Raw genomic sequence first — 20,484 nt, 5'->3', positions numbered from 1 at the left:
CGAAATTTGCCCACCCTGTACATGGTATCTGGATTCAATATTGAAATATTTCAGTTACTTACCTGCAAGGAGGTATTGATATCTAGTTTGCCTAGACCAGTTCTATGAATAAAAAAAATATTGCGTTACCATAGCAACGAACAATAACTCATAAGAAGTGTCAGTTTGAAGTTTGAGGTCAAAAAAGTAAACCAGAGTTACGCAATAAATTGAAAGAAAGAAAATGTCCACCGAAATTGTGAAAATAGAAAAATTGGAGTATCGAGCTATGATCAAATACCTGTATTTAAAAGGGTTAGGGGTAAGCAGATTTACGAAGATATGCTTAATACCCTTGGTGATCATTGACCGTGAAAAATTGGACTGCAAGCTTCAAAAGAGGTAAATTTTCCATTGAAGATGATGACCGATCAGGAAGTCCAGTTTCTGTGAGTCCTCGAAAATATCGATGCAGTTCAAGACATGAAAAAAAAAAGCGAGCAAGGGTAAAAGCATCGCGTTCGATCTGTGCTCGATTTGAAAACGATGTAGACTTCTTAAACCGAATTGTTACTATGGATGCGACTTGGGTACGATCCAGAAACAAAGCAACAATCGATGGAATGGCGACACTCTGGTTCTCCAAGACCTAAGAAGTTTCGTGTCCAAAAATCTGCTGTTCTTGCTTCAGTTTTTTGGGATTGCCATGATTGATCATGGAGATTACTATTCGACATAACTGACCACTCTACGGAAAAAAAATTAAAGAGAAAAGACGCGGAAAGCTATCCGAAGGTGTTTTGTTTTTGCAAGACAACGCCCCTGCACACAAATCTCATGTTGCCATGCAAAAAATTCGTGATTTAGGGTTTGAATTACTAGAACACCCCCTTATTCACCAGATTTTGCTCCATCCGACTATCATCTCTTTCCTCAACGGAAAAAAAGTTTAAAAGGTCGTAAATTTTCTTTCAACGAGGAGGTAAAAAAAACGGTCTGGTTTGCAGAGCAAGAAACTTTTTTTTTTGAAAGGTCCAGAGACATTGCAGGTTCGCTGTAATGAATGTAACCAATTAAGAGGAGAATTTGTTGAGTAATAAAATATTTTGACATTGAAATTTTATTTGGTATGAGGAAAAACTCAGTGATTCATTTTTGGTGTGAATTGAAGTCAACCTTTGACCCTTCGACAATTTCAGTTTAAACGTTGAACGATGCAAAAATACACCTGAAGAATAAACCGGGAGTTAATCAGTTTTGTAACGTATAAGACAATAACCGGAAATTATTCAAAGGTTATTGTGATCTCCCATCCGTGTATCCGGCTGTTATGAAGCCAAGAGCGGAACAGAAAGAACAAAGTACAGGCTAGTAGTTTCGACAAAATGAGTGAACGATGCGTTGATACAAAGAATCCTTTTAATGATGAAATTTTCGAACTCACACCTGGGGCCCCGAATGGAAATTTTTCACGAAATATACCAGTAATAGGTACTGGCACCTTATAAGAGAAATTAAATGTCTTGAATTCATCATATGTGTACATAATCATCCATTCATCATGAATGTGGGAGAACACCCAGTCTTATATGAATTTGAATATTTGTAAACTGTATTTCAGGAACTAATCTACGTCGTCGTAGAACACCCTGTAGAAGTTGGGAACTAAATAAAATTCCAACTTCGGAATTTAAAAAAAAAAATTATTTTAAAATATTATGTGGCCTTCTACGCCTTGGTAGACTTGACAGGAATCATTTATTTTCATTTTTACCTATTATATTTTCCGGCCAAAAGTTTTCCTCTTTTGAATTATAGGTATGTAGGTACTTTGATAGACACTGTAAAACTTTCGATGTATTGATCGTCTGATCGATATATCTATATCAATTCTCACATATAGATCATAAAATTACACCCGTAAAATACATGGATTGAAGTGATTGGTTGGGTATATTGATTTATTTCTGTATGTATTACACAGGGTGTCCCAGAATTCTTCTTCTCTTCCATAATTCACCTCCGATAAAAATGTTGAGGAAGTTCTTTTGAACTTCCATTATTTTTTTTATATTCTCTAGCCGTTATATACAGAGTGTCCCAAAAAATCAGAAAAAAAAATCTATCCCATGCAGTTTGAAAATTATGGGCATTTCAAAAAAAAACCTGAAAATTTGGTCGAAGTGTAACCATTTTTCGGTTGTTTTGTGGTTAATTTTTAATATTTTTGTTCATTTAAGCTTTGGAACCGTAACCCTAAATAACATTTCTAGAATCACAGCCAAAAATAATGACACAATTGCCCCAAGTTTCTCAGAATTAATACTATTTGTTAAACTATGAATTTAAAATTTTCAAAATTTTTCGACTTTGATAGGCTCTCCTTGAAAAAAAGGTACAAGAGTGCCTTGGCAAATGCCATTAAAAGTTGGCTCATTTAATCAGGATTGTAAAATGGTACAATACTTGTTAGTTTCATACTAAAAAAAAAGAAGAAAAAAATAAAAACCTCAAGTAACACGATTTTTGCTTACCCATTCTACTCAGTCAAAATATTTTTATTCGCACAAGTTCTTGGTAGGTTCATAATTTTACGGTTCCAAAGCATAAATGAACAAAAATAATTAAAATTAACCACAATAACCGAAAAATGGTTACACTTCGACCAAATTTTTAGGTTTTTTTTAAATGCCCATAATTTTCAAACTGCATGGGATAGATTTTTTTTCTGATTTTTCCTATCATGGTTACAATCAATCCTGTCACCCCGTTTCGGCTTGACATTGAGTTCTGGGACACCCGTGTAAGGGGTAATATATAATATACAATATTTTTTCTAATTTCGAATAAAGTGTGGCTATGAATTCAAACAAAAAATACCAAAAACAAGCTTTCCTCGGAGATTCCTTCAAAATCGTCTAGTGACGGAAATTATTCAATTTTTCACTCCATTGCTGTGGAAGCAAATATCGTTTCATCATCAGTTGCGAAATATTTTAGTTTTCGCAAATGGTTACGCGTAGTAGAACGTTTCAAAACGTCACTGAGTTTTGAAAAGTGTGACTTTATAATAATATGTCAAAATTAGAAAAAGAATAATACTAGATTTCATGATTGAAAGCTGCAGTAAGTGTTGTAGCTCCGTCATTTTCAGTAAAAGTATTTGGACACACTTTTTCTGATCGTAGAATAAGGTGGTGAACTATTGACCACTAACTATGAGACAGCCTGTATAGTATGAATGGAAACTTAATGGTTATTTCATTAAGAAGGAGTTAATGACCTACTTTAGATACACATTCTTACGTCGATACCAAAATACGTCCCCTTTTACTCGAGCAAGGATCGATTAACAAAACCAGTAACGAGCGCAAAAACAAACAATGAATTCGCTCCATTGAACGCCAAGAAAGCATTTGGTTCTCCCAATAAGCTCATATGTTTCGTTGACTTCCTCAACAACTCAATTCTAACATGCTTTATCCTCCTTTATTCTCTAAAACAAATGACGCCGACGTATGCTCCATGTGTAATAGGAATTGCATTATTCACCATTGTTCTGAACTTAAACAGAGTTCTGATGCCTTATTTGTTGATATAACTGTAGTGATTTGCGGAAAGTTACTGTTTATGTTTGCCAAGCTCAAGGAAGAGGTGAAGTCGGCGTAATAAAATGATCAACGTTTTTCAAAGAGGAAGGTTTATCTTTTATCTTCCATTATGAAATCGTAACGAAGTTTCTATGAATTATTACAATATTCTTTTGAATTCTTTTATCGGTTGTTAACAGTTTCTCAACCATTCCCAGTGTATATACAATACTTCGTTCTATCATAAATTAAGAGACGGTATTGTAATCAAGTATCAGTGTATCAAGTACACTAGTACTCAGATTGGGGGTTACACTAGTACTAGTACACTAGTACTTATTTTTTTTCAAACCATCCTTCTAGATAACAAGATACGACTTTATGGTTTCTTCTAGTTCCCCGCGTTCACAACTAGGGCTCTCAACAGAATTCCTTCGCATATTATTTCAACGTCCGTGACCTGGTCTTATACGAATCAGAATACACCATATTTTCCTGAGAAGATCAAAACCAGGAACTTTATTCGAAGGATCACTGACTAATTCTTGGATGAAAATAGTACACATATTGCATTCCAGACTGCCAAATGTGCTTGTCCTTACATTCGAATTAAGGAAAGAGTTGGACCATAAGGGTTTACGCCTCTTCAGTATAGGAATCGTATTTAGTGGAATATAGGACAGAATTGGAAATGAGTCGGGAAAGGAGTGGAATTTATTTATTACGGAACTGCAGTCTGTCTACGAATATGGGGCAAATAGTCCTAGTTATAATTCTTCTTAGAAAGATTTAGCTGTGCATCCATTTTTTGTACATAAGTAACACTAATCCAAAGAGGGCAACAATATTCAGCATCCGAAAACGCCAAAGCTATAGGTGCCGTTCGAAGAGTAGTATTCAGTAAGGAATCCAGCTTAACTTCTAGTTATTTTGAATTGAAGTTATGTTCCAAAAAAAGAATTACGGAAAACTACGCTCAATTGTCTATATTTTTTATGATTACCGTAGATTCGGGTGACTTGGGACGATTGCTGAATTCAACTTGTCATATTTTCAAAACGGTGACCTATTTGTATAGGAAAAAGAGGTTCGAATATGCTTAATGACTCAGACTATTGATTAGGATATATACCATGCTTCAGAATTCGGATATAAATTTTGAAAAAAATAAAATATACTTGTCCCAAGTCACCCACCGATTTGGGAGACTTCGGACAAAGTTAAAATCTATTGATTTCTCAACACACAAATGAAATAGAAGACTTGGGACGGTGTATAGTTTCGAAAAATTAGAATTTGTGATTATATAGTTGAAATTCGGTAAGGAAATCAAATGATAAACTCCTATTACAGCGAAAGTAAATATATTGCATCTCAAATGTAAAAAAACTAAACAAAACAAGGGAACTTTGATTTCTTTCATTTTTTGGTGATTTCTTTGGGGTAATAATCTAAAAAATAATATCCTGCGAAAAATCGACATATTTCCTGCTGCCAATGCGCCGCTTGTATCTATTCGGCATTGTACCAAGTCACCCTATGAAACAACAAAATAAATTAATGAGATACGTGTTGTCGTTTGATTTGTAAACAACCTTGTTTCATAACATATCTAATATCCCAATATCCCACGTATCCAGAAAAAAAATTTACACATGCACAAAGTGAAACACATGTACAGGATACTATAAAGTATAAAACGCGCTTTTACTCTCCTGAATTCGTTAATTTTTCCTGTCAATTCAAACGATCTGGTCACGGCAAACTCAACAGGAATTAATTGTTAAACTAACCGAAAAGACGCTACACAATCTTATAAGTTAATCCCTTCACTCATAAATGGTAGGAAACAAAGGAATCTGCAAGGGGAGTAATTGTCCCAAGTTACAGCATTGTCTCAAGTCACCCGAGTCTACCGGTATTTAAAGTTTTCAAATTGCTACTATCATCATTAACAAAAACATGAAACCTTATGTCTGACAGCTGACAGCATGGAAGAAACTAACACTAACGGCATTGTATAAGGATATAAGGTATAAGTTGTCTTTATACAATCGAATTTGTCACTACCCTGTATATTCCAAACTACGGTACTGATAAATAAAGATAGGAAGAAGATAGGGCAACCACTTGAACATTCATGTAGGTACTCTGCCGACTAAAAACCGAACAAATTCAAAAAATTCCCATCAATCCAAAACGAAGCCAGAATCCACGACATAAGTAGCTCATGAATTCCGATTCCTCGCATTCTTTTCAAACTGTCCGCATAATAAATGACCGATACCATAATCAGTTACGAAACTAATTAAATTCATCCTGAATCCAAGTAATTCCGAGTTCGACTTAACATCTCACCGCAACCAATTCATCTTTTCATTACAGGATCATCGAAGTGAACGGAAAAATAGTCTTGACAAAAACGAGAGACGATCTGGCTCGTCTTCTAGCAGCGGCTCCTGATCCGGCACAGATGGTAGTTCTTAGGAAAATGGAGAACAACACCTCCTCGGCAAAAACGTCCATCGATTATAAAAAAGAAGTAACTGCCTTGAGAACTGAGCTGGATGCTGTCAAAGAGAGGGCTGAAGAAGCTCAAAAAGCCAAAGATGGTCTTAGGTCTGATAATTTAAGGCTGACGCACAGGATTTCCTACTTAGAAGAGCAGGTATATAAGAGATATTTTTTTATGAAGATAATTTTTGTGAATACTTAGGTACTTCAGTTTTATCGAATAGGCTAGAAAGGAATTATGATTAAGTATTTCAACATACGAATTTCCTCAGTTGACATTTCTAGGTACCTTAGAATCATAGGCGCAGACAGCTAGGAGCCATGGGGACATCCATCTCCCACAAATTCCTCGGTGCCCTTTCACTTCAGATCCTAAAATAAATATAATTCGCATTCTCAAGCAAGCAACACTCAACACTAAGCTTCCCAGCCCTTTCCAAAAAAATCTGGTTACGGCAATGGTTGTAATAAATGTTTTTCCTCACTACTTATTTCTCACTTACTATTTCTTAGAAATATGCCTGTTTCTGTTTTCAGTACAAGGTTATAAATGAACCACCATAAATAATAGAGGTAAAATTTGTTAACGAAAATGAGGATTTTATTCTGAAAGATCGATTTGAACTGTTTTTATCCAATTATTTTCGGATTTTGGCTTTTATCCTGATATAGAGAATGTTTCATACAATTTCTGCAATTTCTTATTCATCGACTCAACTGAAAATTTGTTTTTGGGCTTATGTTGTTAACCAATAAAAATTCTATCAAATTAAGAATTCTATATGCTATATACAATATAATTTAACAAATTATTTTTCAACGCAATGAAATTTCATGCCATAATAATTTGAATCTCTTAATAAGGTATACCGGGTGTCCCGAAAGTAAAACGCCACACGTTAATATAAATTAAAAATCAAAAACTAACCCTATTTTCTCAATTAACTCATAAAAACTGACACTATTTCTCTAAATAAACTATAAAACTAAGGTTTTATGGAGTGTTAGAGTTTAATTGAAAAACCAAAAAGAAACAGCAACATTAATCAAGCAAGCTAATAATTTCAAATTAGTTTCAATACTACTGTACAGTCATGTCTACAAAAATTGATCGAAATTTTGTCCATTACTTCTTCAATAACTAAGCAATACATCGTTTTGTTTGTCACGGTCGACTTACTTATAACAAAAGGAGAGAGCTTTTTTTGAACTAAGTGCATTCAGAACATTTTTCCAATTGCTTTTTCAATTAAACTTCAACACTCTGTGTGAATTCGAAACGAGGCCTTTTTGGCCTATATGTATATAGTTTATTGAGAAAGATTGAGTTATGGTTATGGTTAACAACTTTAGGAAACCTCTGTATAAGTCTAAAAGAAAAACATTTTCTGTATAGAGAAGAATAAATTGAAAAAAATTTACCTAGTATCCCCATACATTTTTTTCGTTAAGGTTACAATTTTTCAACTCCAAGTTATATATCCATTTTTTCCAGGTATCAGAACTTCTGAGCAGGAAGAGTTCTGACTCTGACATTAGGATAGTCACTCAGAGCCCAATTATCTCAACAGTTAAGAGCAACCAGAACATCACAAACATCAACATCTCCCACCAATCAGGTCCCTCATCACCAAGCGGTAGCAGCAGCTCTAAAGACATACAGGTTTTCCAGAAAGGACCTCAAGTAACTGCCCTGGTATCCAACATCCCTGGTTTAGAAACCAACCGAGACAACCACACTTCCCTTCCAGTGAGATCGAAGAGTAGTTTATCCAACGTTTCGAATTCACACCACTCATCTTCAGGACATCAAACGTCAGAGAATCACAGCTGTCACAAAAGTCATCGTCACAAACACAAAAGTAGAAATGGGATGAGTAGTTCCGGAAGTACCCAAACGTTGGACCAGGCAAACGACAAAATCACCTACAGAAAGCATTCGCATCATCACCACCATTATAGGGAGAAAGATTACAGCTCTGAAACAAATTCGGCTATCGAACAAATCTCAAGATATAACAAGAAAAACCTAGAAAACGGCCACAAACAATCAGAGAGAGAGCCCACCCCGAACGCTAACAACAACATCATGGATCAGAGTTACCACAAAGCCACCAAAATTGTCCAAGATCTGACCAGAAGGAGTGACGTTAGCTCGTATGAGAAACACCGGCAAAAATGTTTGATGGCTTCCGAAAAGTACAATGTTGATATTTTGAAACATTACAATTCCAGAAAATCCACTTCCGTCTTGGATTTCCGTAATGAAATACACATTGGACCGAAATTCAGTGAATGTAAGAGCGCCGATGAGTTGAATGGAAACGAGAGCGACTGTAATTACAGACAGAGAATTCATAATTCGCAAAACATGAAATCATTAGACTTCGACAGCGACTGCAACTCCACTAAAACCAATGGGAAATTATCGTCGTGCAATAAATCTGTAGACTACACTTCCGAACCGTTAGACAACAACAAGAAATCCATGAGCTCTTATGCAGAACAACAAAAACGTCCTATGCCACCGAAAAAGCCTCTAAGACTGTCTCTGCACAAGGCGCAAAGTCTGCAATCGGTGGATACTGGCCCTAACGATTCTTCGAGTCGGGAATCCAGAAAATCTGTTAAACGTACATACAAAGGAGACATGTCTTCCCATATGAGACTCAGCGAAATCAATGCCGAATATGGAGTACATAATAGCAATTCGCTGAAGTGGAATTTAGGGCAGAACCAGAGGATTGTTGAAAATGGGATTGAAATGACTGGTAGCTGGTGCTGAAATTCCGCCTATGTAATGAATGTTTAGTGTATAGTATTTATGTACAAATTAATTGTAAGGAGTTTAATTTATGTTTATATCTACAGCAAATATATTACGAGAACTTTATACACCAACTACAGTGGTTTCATTGGTCATACTAAACCAGGATGACCTCTTACCTCAGATATCTAGCTTTCTACCATGATTTTTCTGGGAGATAAAAATTCCTAGAAAGATGGGGCACTTAAAAAAATCGTTGTACATACTCGAGCGTGTCAGATTTTCATACAGATGGTTAATCAGGGTGTTGTAGACGTGTTGACCCATTAATCTGACACTAATCAGGGTGGGTTTTCTTAATCTGACACTTTGAAAAAGATGAAAATGCATTTTTTTCGAATATCTCCTTGCCTATACCTCTAATCGTTTTTGTATTCATTATGAAAGTTGTAGATAATAAAATGCTATATAAGTTCCGTCAGAAGCAATTTTGCCTGCTATCTCCGTTTTCGAGTTAGAGAGCGATATGAGCGAGGAGCTTAGCCACACATACGAAAGACAAAGGTCAATGTAGAAACCCAGTCTAATGTTCATTAATTGCCATATATCTCGAAAACGTTTGAATGTAGAAAAAATTGCTTGAGACAAAATTTGTAGGAAATGTTATGCTCCACAGCTTCTATAATGAATAAGAAACGATTTGAAGCCCAGAGGAGGAGATAATTAAAAAAATCTTATTTTTGTGACCTTCGTGGCCAATTTTTATTGTTTAGGATTGCTGAAACTGTCAGATTATAGTTTTTCCGTTATTCTTGAATCATTAGCTTCAAATTTAAAAAACGCCAACGCGCTCGAGAATGTACACGTGACGATTTTTTTTGCAGTTTTGACGCCCTCCCTCACATTTTCGTCACGCTCAAATTGTCAGATTAAGAGAATATATACTTTTTAACATGTAATTAACCACATATATATTAATCTGACACGCTCGAGTATGTACAATATACAATGATCGTTTTTTTTTTACTATTCTGACAGGCTATCCTAGACAATTCTCCCTATATACAGGTCTAATTTTTGGTAGATTTACTCTACAGGGTCCAAGGTATCTCTTCTTGTATTAATCTGACACGCTCGAGTAAATCCCGAATATCCCCAACTATGGGGTGAAATGTTGTCGTAAACAACTTATATTCAATTCTATATGTATTTTACAGTCAATCAATAGAATATTTTTTATTGATGCATTCCATAAATTTTTTTGGGGTGCAGCATAAATACATAGAATATCTAATATCTGTTGATTCCGATTGTAGATTTAAGGGTGGGTTTCACTGCACTGCGATCTTAAGGTCTATTTTGGCTTTTCTTGTCATTACTGTTAATTCCGATAGGCAATCGACAAAGAGACAGGCGGACATTGATAAAAGCTTATATGAGTGGAATAGCTTTTCACTTCAATGCTCGAAGCAGATATCGATAGAATTGGTGTCATTATTATATCTTAAACTTGCAAAAATCCACTTTGGAAGTGTGAATTTATATTATTATTGAAATATGTATTGCTTTTTAGTGCCAAAGGAGATACAGCACCGGCATGATAGAAATTTTCTGGATAATGTTCATGATTGAAAGTGCTTATCTCGGACTTTTCCATGATTTTGTGGTACCATTAGATTTTCGAAAGCTCCACTTCAAATATTTGCCAAATGCTTTACAGCCGTTTTTGTTTGATCAGTTCTTGTTCTGGAAGACCAGAAGCGATTTATAGCTTCACGTACCATCGTAATAATTGCAAAGAAAACTGATAATGCAGTTGACAACTCTTGCTGTCTAATTTTGTTTAGATTTCTATTCTCTCTTTTCAAGTGCAATATCTTACTTAGGTACTGTTCACATGAATCAAAGTTTGAATCATATTGGATCATCGTGATCGTATATTTGATGCGATAAACTCCCTGTGTAAATAAGCCTTTATGGTGAATGCGCTTATAATTTCTAAGCATCTATCCAGTACGTTGACATCACCAGGTTGAATTTTTTGTCAGTAGCAATGTGACATCAGTATATTCGGTTAATACCAATATGTTAACATTGTCCGTCTTCTCGTGAACGAATGTAACCTTCGTGAACTAAATCCCAAATTGTTGATCAGTTCAAAATGTACATATATTGGAAACCTCTTCTGCTTCTAGGATTTCTATTTTGGATCGCTTTATTCTCAACAGATGTCCTTCGCCATCATAAAATCTTCAAGTCTTACATCCCAGGTAAGTAAAACAATCTTTGATTTGTAATATCTTCGAAAATGTGAGATTAACTTTGGGTAACACTTTTCACAACCGATTCTTTATCTGTCTTGAAATTCGTAGTTTTAGATTATTCGAGTTGTCTCAATACTTGGTAATTTGGGAAAAAAAATATATTTTCTAGATATCCATGACTTGTTAACAAAGAAAGCAAAAACAATTTCAATCCATTAGATTTGGAAAAGAATCCAAGGAACAATAAGTTGAAAGAGTAGGTGGAATTAGTAAAATCAGTTTAGAGCACTGCCTGAGAAATTCACATTTGAGGGTTGCTCAGGGTTTTACTGAACCCTTAACCCTTCATGAAGATGTGAAGAATTTATTCATCTATATAGGATTCCAACATCTTTTGTTCCTTCCCTCCGCTTACTGACGTTCATATATACTTCAATTTCAATAATACTTTTTTTCAAATTCTTCTGACGATTAGTATATTATTCCTACTCTCCTTTACCTATTCAAATAATTTTTTATCATCAGTCGACTTCACATGGTCGCACAAGTCACTCCTCTCAGTCCTCTCCCTGTCCTGAAATCCTTCCACTCTGATTTCATCAATTTCCCACAAATCTGAATCCTTTGCTTATCTTACCTGAATAATTCGAGAGTTCTGATACTTGGCTCAGTATTGTTATGCACAAAATATTTTCATATTTCCTTCGACATTTCGCGCAGCTATCTGCTGCCAGGGTGACACCCGATGTCAAGCGTTCAAAATGAATTTTTGGTGAAGAAAATCTGTTCACTTCTTCACCATCATGGTATCAATGATCTTCATTCAAAATCACTAGTGTCGTCAAATAGTTCTTCAGAAATGGACAACAACGAATATTGCGTCAGAAAGTCTCAAATCGCCCAAGAATATCTCAGACTGAAAAAAATCGAAATGGCTTCTAAGAATTCTGAAGGTATGTGGACGTTAATTGACATGCTCCCACCTAAATTCTTGTTGAATATCACGTTATTCTCAAGAATATAGATCAACCATTTTTGAAATTTCATTCATTCCCCGAAAGTGAATATTATGTGTAGGTACATACTTCTTCTTATTGATGTTCATATTTGAAAATGAATTTTGTATTTTTTATTTGTTTCGGAATTACTGAGTCATTCGGGGCAACTGTACGCACTTTTGCCTTTCAAGCCATACCCTGTTTCAAATGTTGAAGTTAGGAAAATTAAAACATATTCATAAGATAGAAAATTTTCTAATCTATAAAAAAACATATAAAAGCAAACAAACAAAAACGTTTTCTTTCCGCAAGAAAGAAATTTAATGGTGAAAGTCGGAGTGCGTTCACATGCCCCGTATTGCGGTTAAGTGCGCACGGCGCACTCCTATGTAAAACTAATTTGGTGATTCTGCGCCCTTGGTTCACCCAAATGAACCCCTCTTTCATACATTGCATAGTCGAAATATACGCACTGCGCACACTTACCCTCTGCGCTCAGTTACCCCGAATGACTCTAATGATTCAACAGAAGATCTCAGCAAGCATCGATTTTGAAATTTTTGAATAATTTCCATTGTTTCCCATTTGAGTGAAATTTTCCACATGATTCATTTCTATATATCGGATAGTAAAATCATTTAAACCGATATTTTCTTCATATATAATCATTGCAATTCCTATGTCGCGTCAAACACATATATTTCAATTTGCTTCTTCCACCAATAACAATATGTGTTTTGTGGAATTGAAACTGACGAGAATAAGATTACTATTTAAATTTTTCTTTCAAAACTCTACACTCTTCTAATTGAGATTTGTTTTCACATATTCCATTTACCTTGTTTGAAATTATTTCCACCAACCGAAATGAATTGTTGGTAATTTGACAGAAAAATATGGATAGTTCTTCATTGAAATCACTATTGATTTAATTATTATCATCATTTAAACTCGAATGATAACAGAAGCACGTCAGTTAATGCCAAAATCAAATAAGAAATATAGGATTGAATCCTTAATTTTTGTATAGAAAGAAATTGTGTATGAAATGTTTTTCAAGCTAGGGTCAGTAATTGGGAATGTACCAAGTTTTGAATTCCTTTCAATTACAATGCGATCAAGTTCCTATTCCCACACCAAATGTTACCAAACATCTCGCTTTTCAGTTCATATATCGAAATCATCAGCATTAAAGTAGTCGGAAATTTTGTTTTGCTGATACACTGAATACTTATTATCAGTATTATCACATGAAACTAATGGTGCGCTTTCACCTAGGTTAGTATCAGTATCATGCTCTTGTAGTTATAAGATCATTTTTATCGATGCAAGAAACGCCTAGGTTAAAAGTATAACGAAAGACAATTATGGATACAAATAACAAAAATGTTCAAGATATTATCATTCTTAACTTGCGCAATCTAATTGAGCAGTAATTCAAACATGATACGAGCCGAATTATTCTGAAAACATAAAATTTTCATGCCTTTACATGTTTTTCTGTGCACTTAAAAAGATTAACCGTTTCTGCTTTTCACTGTCTTCTTAATTTTGCGGATAAGTTTCGGATGCACCTGGTTGAATATTCTCAGTATCTTCGAAGTAGTAGTTTGAGCTCCTGAGTACCACAATTTTTGCTGTAGTACTAAATAAACCAAATTCATCTTAACTGTCGCACCTTTGAAAGGGCTGTTCGCTGTAGCTCCAGAAAATATTTTATTCAACGATGAGGATATTAATCCTAATATGCTCGTTGAATAAAATATTTTCTGGAGCTACAGCAGTTTCGAAGGTACGACAGTTAAGATGAATTTCGTTATTATTCACTTGTATGATATGAATAATAGCCATAATATGCTAGTATAATACTTTACTTTTCTACGATTGTGAAATTACTACTACTCTTTAATGCTAATAACAGACTTTGCTATTCTGTATTATTTGGATACCTACTGTTGTTTCTGAGTATTCTATTTAGTAATTCTTCTCTTCTCTGACCTAGACTAGAAGTCCCTAAAGCATCTTCCTATTCCTATTCCTAACTATAAATATCAACACCTGAGGTTTACTTGACCTGTGTGATTCTGTTATATCGGTGAATTCGTGAAGAAGTAGATTCTTCAGATTCAGAAGCTTTCCCACCAGAAAAATATTACACTAACAGCAGGTTTCACAAAACTTTGATTTGACAGCCTCTCGATTTCCAAAACAAAATCACTGGAACCCTATTAAAGAATCAGTAATTTACAATTATCAAGTAGAAAGTAGGACGTAAATAGATCATAATTTGATGCAAGAATGGTATTCGGTATTCGAATAATCGATTAAAAACAAACAATTGACGTTTATCCGTCAATCAAGCATTGATTCCCTGATCAAACTTCGTGAAACCGGGAGACAATCTAATGCAATTTGATACATGAATCGGATAGCATCTAGTAATGATTCCTGAAAAAATTACCGTATAAGTTTCAAATTTGGCTATCGTAAACTCTAATTTTGTTTGATCGTTAATCGTTTTTTCAGAACCACCTCATATCTTCTCATCAACCAAAAAAGAAACAGTTGAACAGAAAAAGTCTTCATCAACAGTGTTCCTAGAAGCCACTTCTTCGGATAAACTAGGATCAGATCTCGGACTCACCATGATTCTAGTCAACATTGTAATTTTTGTAGTGTCGTTAATTTTTTGTTCGATCGCCAAGTTTTTCGCAGCCGTCATATGTAAATATATGAAAAAGTAAGTATTCGTAGAGTAATTTTCATTGTACAGAGAATGACTTTCAATTTTTCCAGAACTGAAGGAGTTCAATCTAAAGAACCCGAAAAAATTGCACCTGTTGAACCCGTCCCTATCGGAGACACCATTAGAGGAAGAATCGTTTCTCTAGCTGCTGTCAGCGAGGAGAAAGTGCTCAAAACAACGTCCAGTTCGAATACTGAACTCAGAGAAAGTTCAGATCAAATTTGTCAAACCATATTCCACACTTCGGTTCCTCTTAAATACGATCAAGCCCTCAGATCGGAATGTTCAAGGCTGAGGGAAGAACTATTAACGGTGCAAACGAATTCCATCAAAGAGCATGCGTTGCTCTCGAGAAAACTAGATGCTGTGACCAAGGAGAAGAGAGATTTGAACAAACGATTGAATGTGAGCCTGAAAGAGAACAACGTAGCAAAAACTCAGATAGAGGAGCTGATGGAGGAGAAGAAAGCCCTACAGAAACGTTTGGATAACGTGACTAAAGAATCGCGGCTCAATACGAAGACCAAGAAAATAGCTTTGGCCAAACTGGAAGAGATATCTGCATCAGTAGAAGATTTGAAAGGACAACTCGAGCAGGTTTGTAGTTGCATTTAGAATGGCCACAGCCCACAAGCATCCCAGTAAATACTAGGTTGTCTAAGATAAATGAACAATTTATAATGGATATTGACGCTTTGAGTCATGAGCTGAAAAAAACTTCAACGTGACTTTTCCACCCAAGACAGGATTAATGGGCTAACGACGAAGTAGTTTTGCCTGTTGGATCTACACTGCGCAAAAAAATTAACGCACATTCTGAAAATCTCATTTTTAATGAAAGACATTGACTTTATAACTTATTTTTTATGTTCTCTCGGGAAGGTTATGAACGAAACAAGACACATTAAATGGAAGAAAAATTCAGGATTTCACCGAATCTTATGTGAAAGAAGAAAAATGAACAATTTTCAAAACACTGAAATGCTGATTAGTGATTTAATACTTGGTATTTCCACCCCTTGCGTTAATTACAGCTCGGCAACCACGGTTCATACTCAAAATGAGTGATCTTAAAACGTTCTGATCTAATCCTTCCCAGATTTCTCCGAGTTGGATTCCTAAGTCATTAAGAGTAGCTGGATGATTTTCTGAACTTCTCAGCCTTCTATTGAGGTTGTCCCAAACCTGCTCAATCGGATTGAGGTCTGGACTTCTTGCTGGCCATTCCATTCGAGAGACTTCAACCTCTTCAAGGTACTCCCGAACGATGCGCGCACGATGGGGTCTGGCATTATCGTCCATAAAAATGAAATTTTCACCAATGAATGGGGCAAATGGTACAACATGCTCTTCAAGAATGTTACTTATATACTTATCAGCAATCATAGGTCCATTATCAACGACCACTAGGTCTGTGCGAGCAGTCAAAGATATTCCACCCCATACCATAATCGATCCTCCCCCGAAACTAGCAGGAAATTGCACTGAGCATATCTTTCATGTGGACGTCTGTATACAAGGAAACTTCGATCACAATGGTAGAGGCAGAATCTAGACTCATCTGTGAAGAGAACTCTTTCCAAATCGGCCTCTTCCCAATGGATATGCTCTCTCGCAAAATCCAAACGCGCCCTTCGATGGGCTGGGGTAAGAGCTGGGTCTCTTGCCGCGACACGAGGCCTTATATCATATTCTCTGAGGCGATTTCTTATTGTCTGAGTGCTAATTTGCACCTCATGAGTTTGCTCAAGCTGAATTTGAAGGAGGCGAGCGGTTGCAAACCGTTGTCTCAACGAAGAAACTCTCAAGTAACGTTCTTGAATGGCAGTTGTTACCCGTGGTCTACGCTGTCCTGGTCTTCGGACATTCATACCTGTCTCCCTGAATCGCTGCAACATTCTGGACACACTTGTATGGAAAACTCCATACCTTTCTGCAATTCTTGTGTATGTCCACCCTTCTTCTCGCAAAACTACCGCTTGGGCACATTCCTCTTGGGTCAAATTGCGTGTTTCGCGTTGCATAGCGATCGAGTGTAGAAAATCAAACGAAAGAAAAACTATTGATCACTAGAACTGATCGAGAACAACTGATTTTAGAATGGAGCCAATACATTCAAAATCTGATAATATCATCTTTTTTTATTCCTGCTGGGAAAAACCATTTGTATTTCTGTATTGAAGAAAACCGTTGAAAGTGGATAACATATGCATGCATAATTCTGATAAAAATAATTATCATTGAGAACACCTTCAGTTGTAGAATAAATTTGAGATTTCCATAATGTGCGTTAATTTTTTTGGCAGTGTATATTGGTTTACCCTGATGGTTCGAAAACCGAGTATGGACGAGCTGAGATCAGAGTATAAGGTTCTTCAATCCAATAGGCCATACCAATGGGTTTCTGCCCCGTCAGTCGCTAAAACCCTCGGCATAAGGGAATATTTCATAGTACCTGACTGCTAAACAGACCTACTAGCGCTTGACTCCCCATTGGTTCCATCAAAGTTAGTCTGGGAGTGCAAGATGTCACCCTCGGAGTAAATAATCAGGTGAACTTTCTTGAGGGACCTGGTCATTCTGGAGTGCATGATCATAAAATGGCAGATTACCTGGCAAGAGAAGGGAGAACTACTCCCTTCATTCAACCAGAACTCAGCCAACCATCAAGCAATGGCAATCAAAGAGGAAGCTTGTTTTCTGACTTATGTTCAAAGGAAAGACAAACTAAGTTATTCCTCTCTCGCTCGACGACCAATCCCAAAACAGTTTACTCACTCACTAAACTGGAACTGAGGCAAAGGACAGAAATATTCGCGGACCACTGTTCTTTGAATTACCACTCTGAGAACATGGGGAAGATTCCTGATGATACGCTTCTGTTCATTTTCGACTGAGCATGCGTCGGCCGTTCACAAACGGTTCGTAACTAATGCTAACAAACCTATTGACTCTGATACCTGATTGGTAGACAGCACAATAGGTTTTTACGTCAAGGTGTTTGATAGTTTTATAAGGCATCTCCTAAAATCTAAGCTAGTCTATATTGACCACCAACTTGTACGTTTAACGCTTCCCCATTAAGGGTTAATTTCAACAAGGAAGAAAACTGAGATTGGACTTAACTGGTAACGGGCGTTAAAAAAAAATACTCGCCGATTTATGTGGATTACGCTGATAAGCTTCAGTTAAAATGGTTTAACAGTTATGAATGATTCATTCTTTTCAGGTCACTCGCGACAAGGAAATATTGCAAGGGAAGCTCCGAGTGCTCAAAAATGAGTACGAGAAGATGCAAGAACGTCTGAGATTGATGCAGTTGAAGGAAACTCACAGAATGAACGAAGACAGAGAGACAGTAAGGCAATTGGAAAGGGCAGAAAGAGCTGAAAAAGATGGAAATTCAAATGAAAGCACGAACGAGAAGCTGAACGAAGAACAGTCTACTGCAGAATCTAGCCAGTCTAGTTTAAATCGAATTATAAGCAAAGTAAGAGAAATTCCATTGAAGTAAAACGTTATCAATTAACACAAAGTCTCGGGTCTCTCTCCGTAGGAGTCTGTTTTTCTGCCTTACGTGATATCTCAAACAGAACTGGATATGAAGAATATACAGATGAAGATTCTTCAGTTGGAGAAAAGTATGAAAGGATTTGGGTCTAGAACAAATATTTTAGAGGAAATATCCAGGTTTGACGAAGATGCAGAACAGAACCTAGCAGAAGTAAGTATAGGGTGTTCAGTATTCAAAGCTAATAAAGTACCATCTTTAAGAATGTTCTAAGGCCTAGTTGTACAGTCCAGGATTAAGCCGATTTCAATGTGAATGGCAGTTCAACCTGACAAAATTAAACGAGACTTTGATTGGGCGATCAACCATTTCACATTCACACTTGATTTTCAGAATAACATCAGTGACTTTTCCCTTCCTGAATATATTGATTATTATCATTAAATGGACGTACTTACTTATATGTGTAGCATAATTTGTTTCAAGGATGATTTAAGGAATGCTCATCACTGAATTATTGATTGACAACAAATCGATGCTGATCCGTCAATCAAGCATTAATTGCCTGATCAAGCTTAATGAAACCTTCTTCGGGAGGAATTGCTAATTCCTTCGGATCTCAAGGCTCTTTTGAAAAATTAAAATTCCAATCCAGAAAGCTATGACATGGATTGAAACTGCCAGCCATGGTATCAAAATTATTAATCCTCCATCATATAATCTTCACTGATCTCTACCATTGAGTAGTACCCCAATCCTCAGAGGATCTACTTACAATGAACCGGGAAGCCGATCCCAGCTGCATAAAAATAAAAAGTTTTTTTCTCCATTCGCAATAAATCAGTCACTAATATCATATTCTTGTATTCTGCCAGAACAATGTCTGTCTGTTTTTTAGGGTGATTATTAACGATTGTTCTTTGAAAAATGAAAAATATATAAATGAGAACCCGATAAAACTGATTGAATGTAATTACTTTCAGTCCATCAACAGATCGTCTGAAGAAGCTGAAAAGCTCGACGATAGACTTGGTTCGGTTCTTGCAAAAATGAAAGCAACAAGGGAAGATCTGACCTGCAAAAAAACATACGATGAAATAAAGGTAAGATCGACTGTTAACAGTCCTGTAAATTACCGAAACTCAACTTCAGGAGCTTTCTGATGTACCTTGGCTTTTTGGTACCCTGAATCTTTTTGCCTGTGCAAGTAGGGGAATGTTGTTCCAGATGTTTTCGCAAGTTCATCAGCTTTCTCCTTTCCTTCGATACCACCAAGAGTATCAACTCTTTGATACCACAATGCCATGGCACCAATAGCAGAGTCATCTTTTTGCCTCTGGCCAGTTGCTATATATTACGGAATTCCAATATCACAAGAAAACACATAATAAATTGGCTTATTAAATGAACCTCATCCAAATTCTTCTCACGCACATGGTTATTTTTTAGGTTCAGATGTTGCGGAGTGCTCTAAAAGAGAAAATCAAAATCCTCGAAAATATTAAAGAAAGGGGCGACGAATCATCGCGCACTGGCTGCTTGTCGGAAGCGACCACTGTGGGTGACGAAGAGTTCGAGATGTCCTCAGAGGAAGCATCCTCTTCGCCCAGATTCCTCAGCAACTCGCAGGCCTTTCAGCGGTTCCTGAAGAATATCGGCGCTGAAGCGACAATGGTTAACATCGGCGATAGTAAATTAAACACAGATTCCAAATGAAATGAGAAATTCCAGTGATTCGGTGATAGGTAGTGAAGAAATAAATTATGACGAATTCGAATCTTATTTTTTTCATTAATGAACTTATTAGTTGAATTCAACCATTTCGACCTATGAACTCCAATGATATATTTAATCTAGGTGTCATGAAGACCAAAAAAAAAAAAGATTTTCATTATTAGTGATGCTCACGAGAATCTCGACTAGTAGTCTCGTATTCGAGACGAGACTCTAGACTCTAGACTACGCGTCGCGTACGATGCGGAACTGTGGACGCTTACCTTTAATTATTATAGTGTAATGAGACTATTTTCGATTTGTTGACGTCGTTGACGATTTCCTAGGGATACTTATTCTCATTATTTTTGAGGAAACATTTATATCTGTTGGGACCCACCG

The 20,484-nt window shown here is 36.2% G+C and overlaps 2 protein-coding genes across 5 annotated transcripts in view; both read left to right on the top strand.

Annotated features, from left to right (window-relative positions):
* LOC123314253 overlaps positions 1-8,984 on the top strand; it is a 91,561-nt gene extending 82,577 nt beyond the window's left edge. For all 3 annotated transcript variants that reach the window (XM_044899412.1, XM_044899413.1, XM_044899414.1), the window contains 2 exons: positions 5,955-6,237; positions 7,579-8,984. In XM_044899412.1, the coding sequence (XP_044755347.1) occupies positions 5,955-6,237; positions 7,579-8,868 (1,573 nt within the window). In that variant the 3' untranslated portion in view covers positions 8,869-8,984. The remainder of the gene's footprint in view (positions 1-5,954; positions 6,238-7,578) is intronic.
* Positions 8,985-10,883: 1,899 nt separating this feature from the next.
* LOC123314297 (NF-kappa-B essential modulator-like) lies at positions 10,884-20,146 on the top strand. 2 transcript variants are annotated; one of them, XM_044899471.1, is made up of 7 exons: positions 10,884-11,120; positions 14,639-14,852; positions 14,909-15,455; positions 18,088-18,348; positions 18,415-18,582; positions 19,353-19,472; positions 19,819-20,146. In XM_044899471.1, the coding sequence occupies exons 1-7, from the start codon at positions 11,012-11,014 to the stop codon at positions 20,083-20,085; spliced, it is 1,686 nt and encodes a 561-aa protein (XP_044755406.1). In that variant the 5' UTR covers positions 10,884-11,011; the 3' UTR covers positions 20,086-20,146. The 2 variants fall into 2 exon arrangements, with proteins under 2 accessions (XP_044755406.1, XP_044755405.1); XM_044899470.1 differs by lacking the exon at positions 10,884-11,120 and adding an exon at positions 11,810-12,067.
* The last annotated feature ends 338 nt before the right edge of the window (positions 20,147-20,484 follow it).

Source organism: Coccinella septempunctata, chromosome 5 (assembly GCF_907165205.1).
Source record: "Coccinella septempunctata chromosome 5, icCocSept1.1, whole genome shotgun sequence".
NCBI lineage: Eukaryota > Metazoa > Arthropoda > Insecta > Coleoptera > Coccinellidae > Coccinella > Coccinella septempunctata.
The sequence above is the reverse complement of the archived record's forward strand: the minus strand, read 5'-3'. Positions and strand labels throughout refer to the sequence as shown.

Bases quoted from the DNA above. Each gene is read 5' to 3' on its own strand.
- LOC123314297 (XM_044899470.1), top strand. From the start codon at position 11,860: ATGTCAAGCGTTCAAAATGAATTTTTGGTGAAGAAAATCTGTTCACTT. The intron at 18,583-19,352 runs GTAAGTATAGGG...AATTACTTTCAG, and splicing joins CAGAACAGAACCTAGCAGAA to TCCATCAACAGATCGTCTGA. The intron at 19,473-19,818 runs GTAAGATCGACT...GTTATTTTTTAG, and splicing joins AAACATACGATGAAATAAAG to GTTCAGATGTTGCGGAGTGC.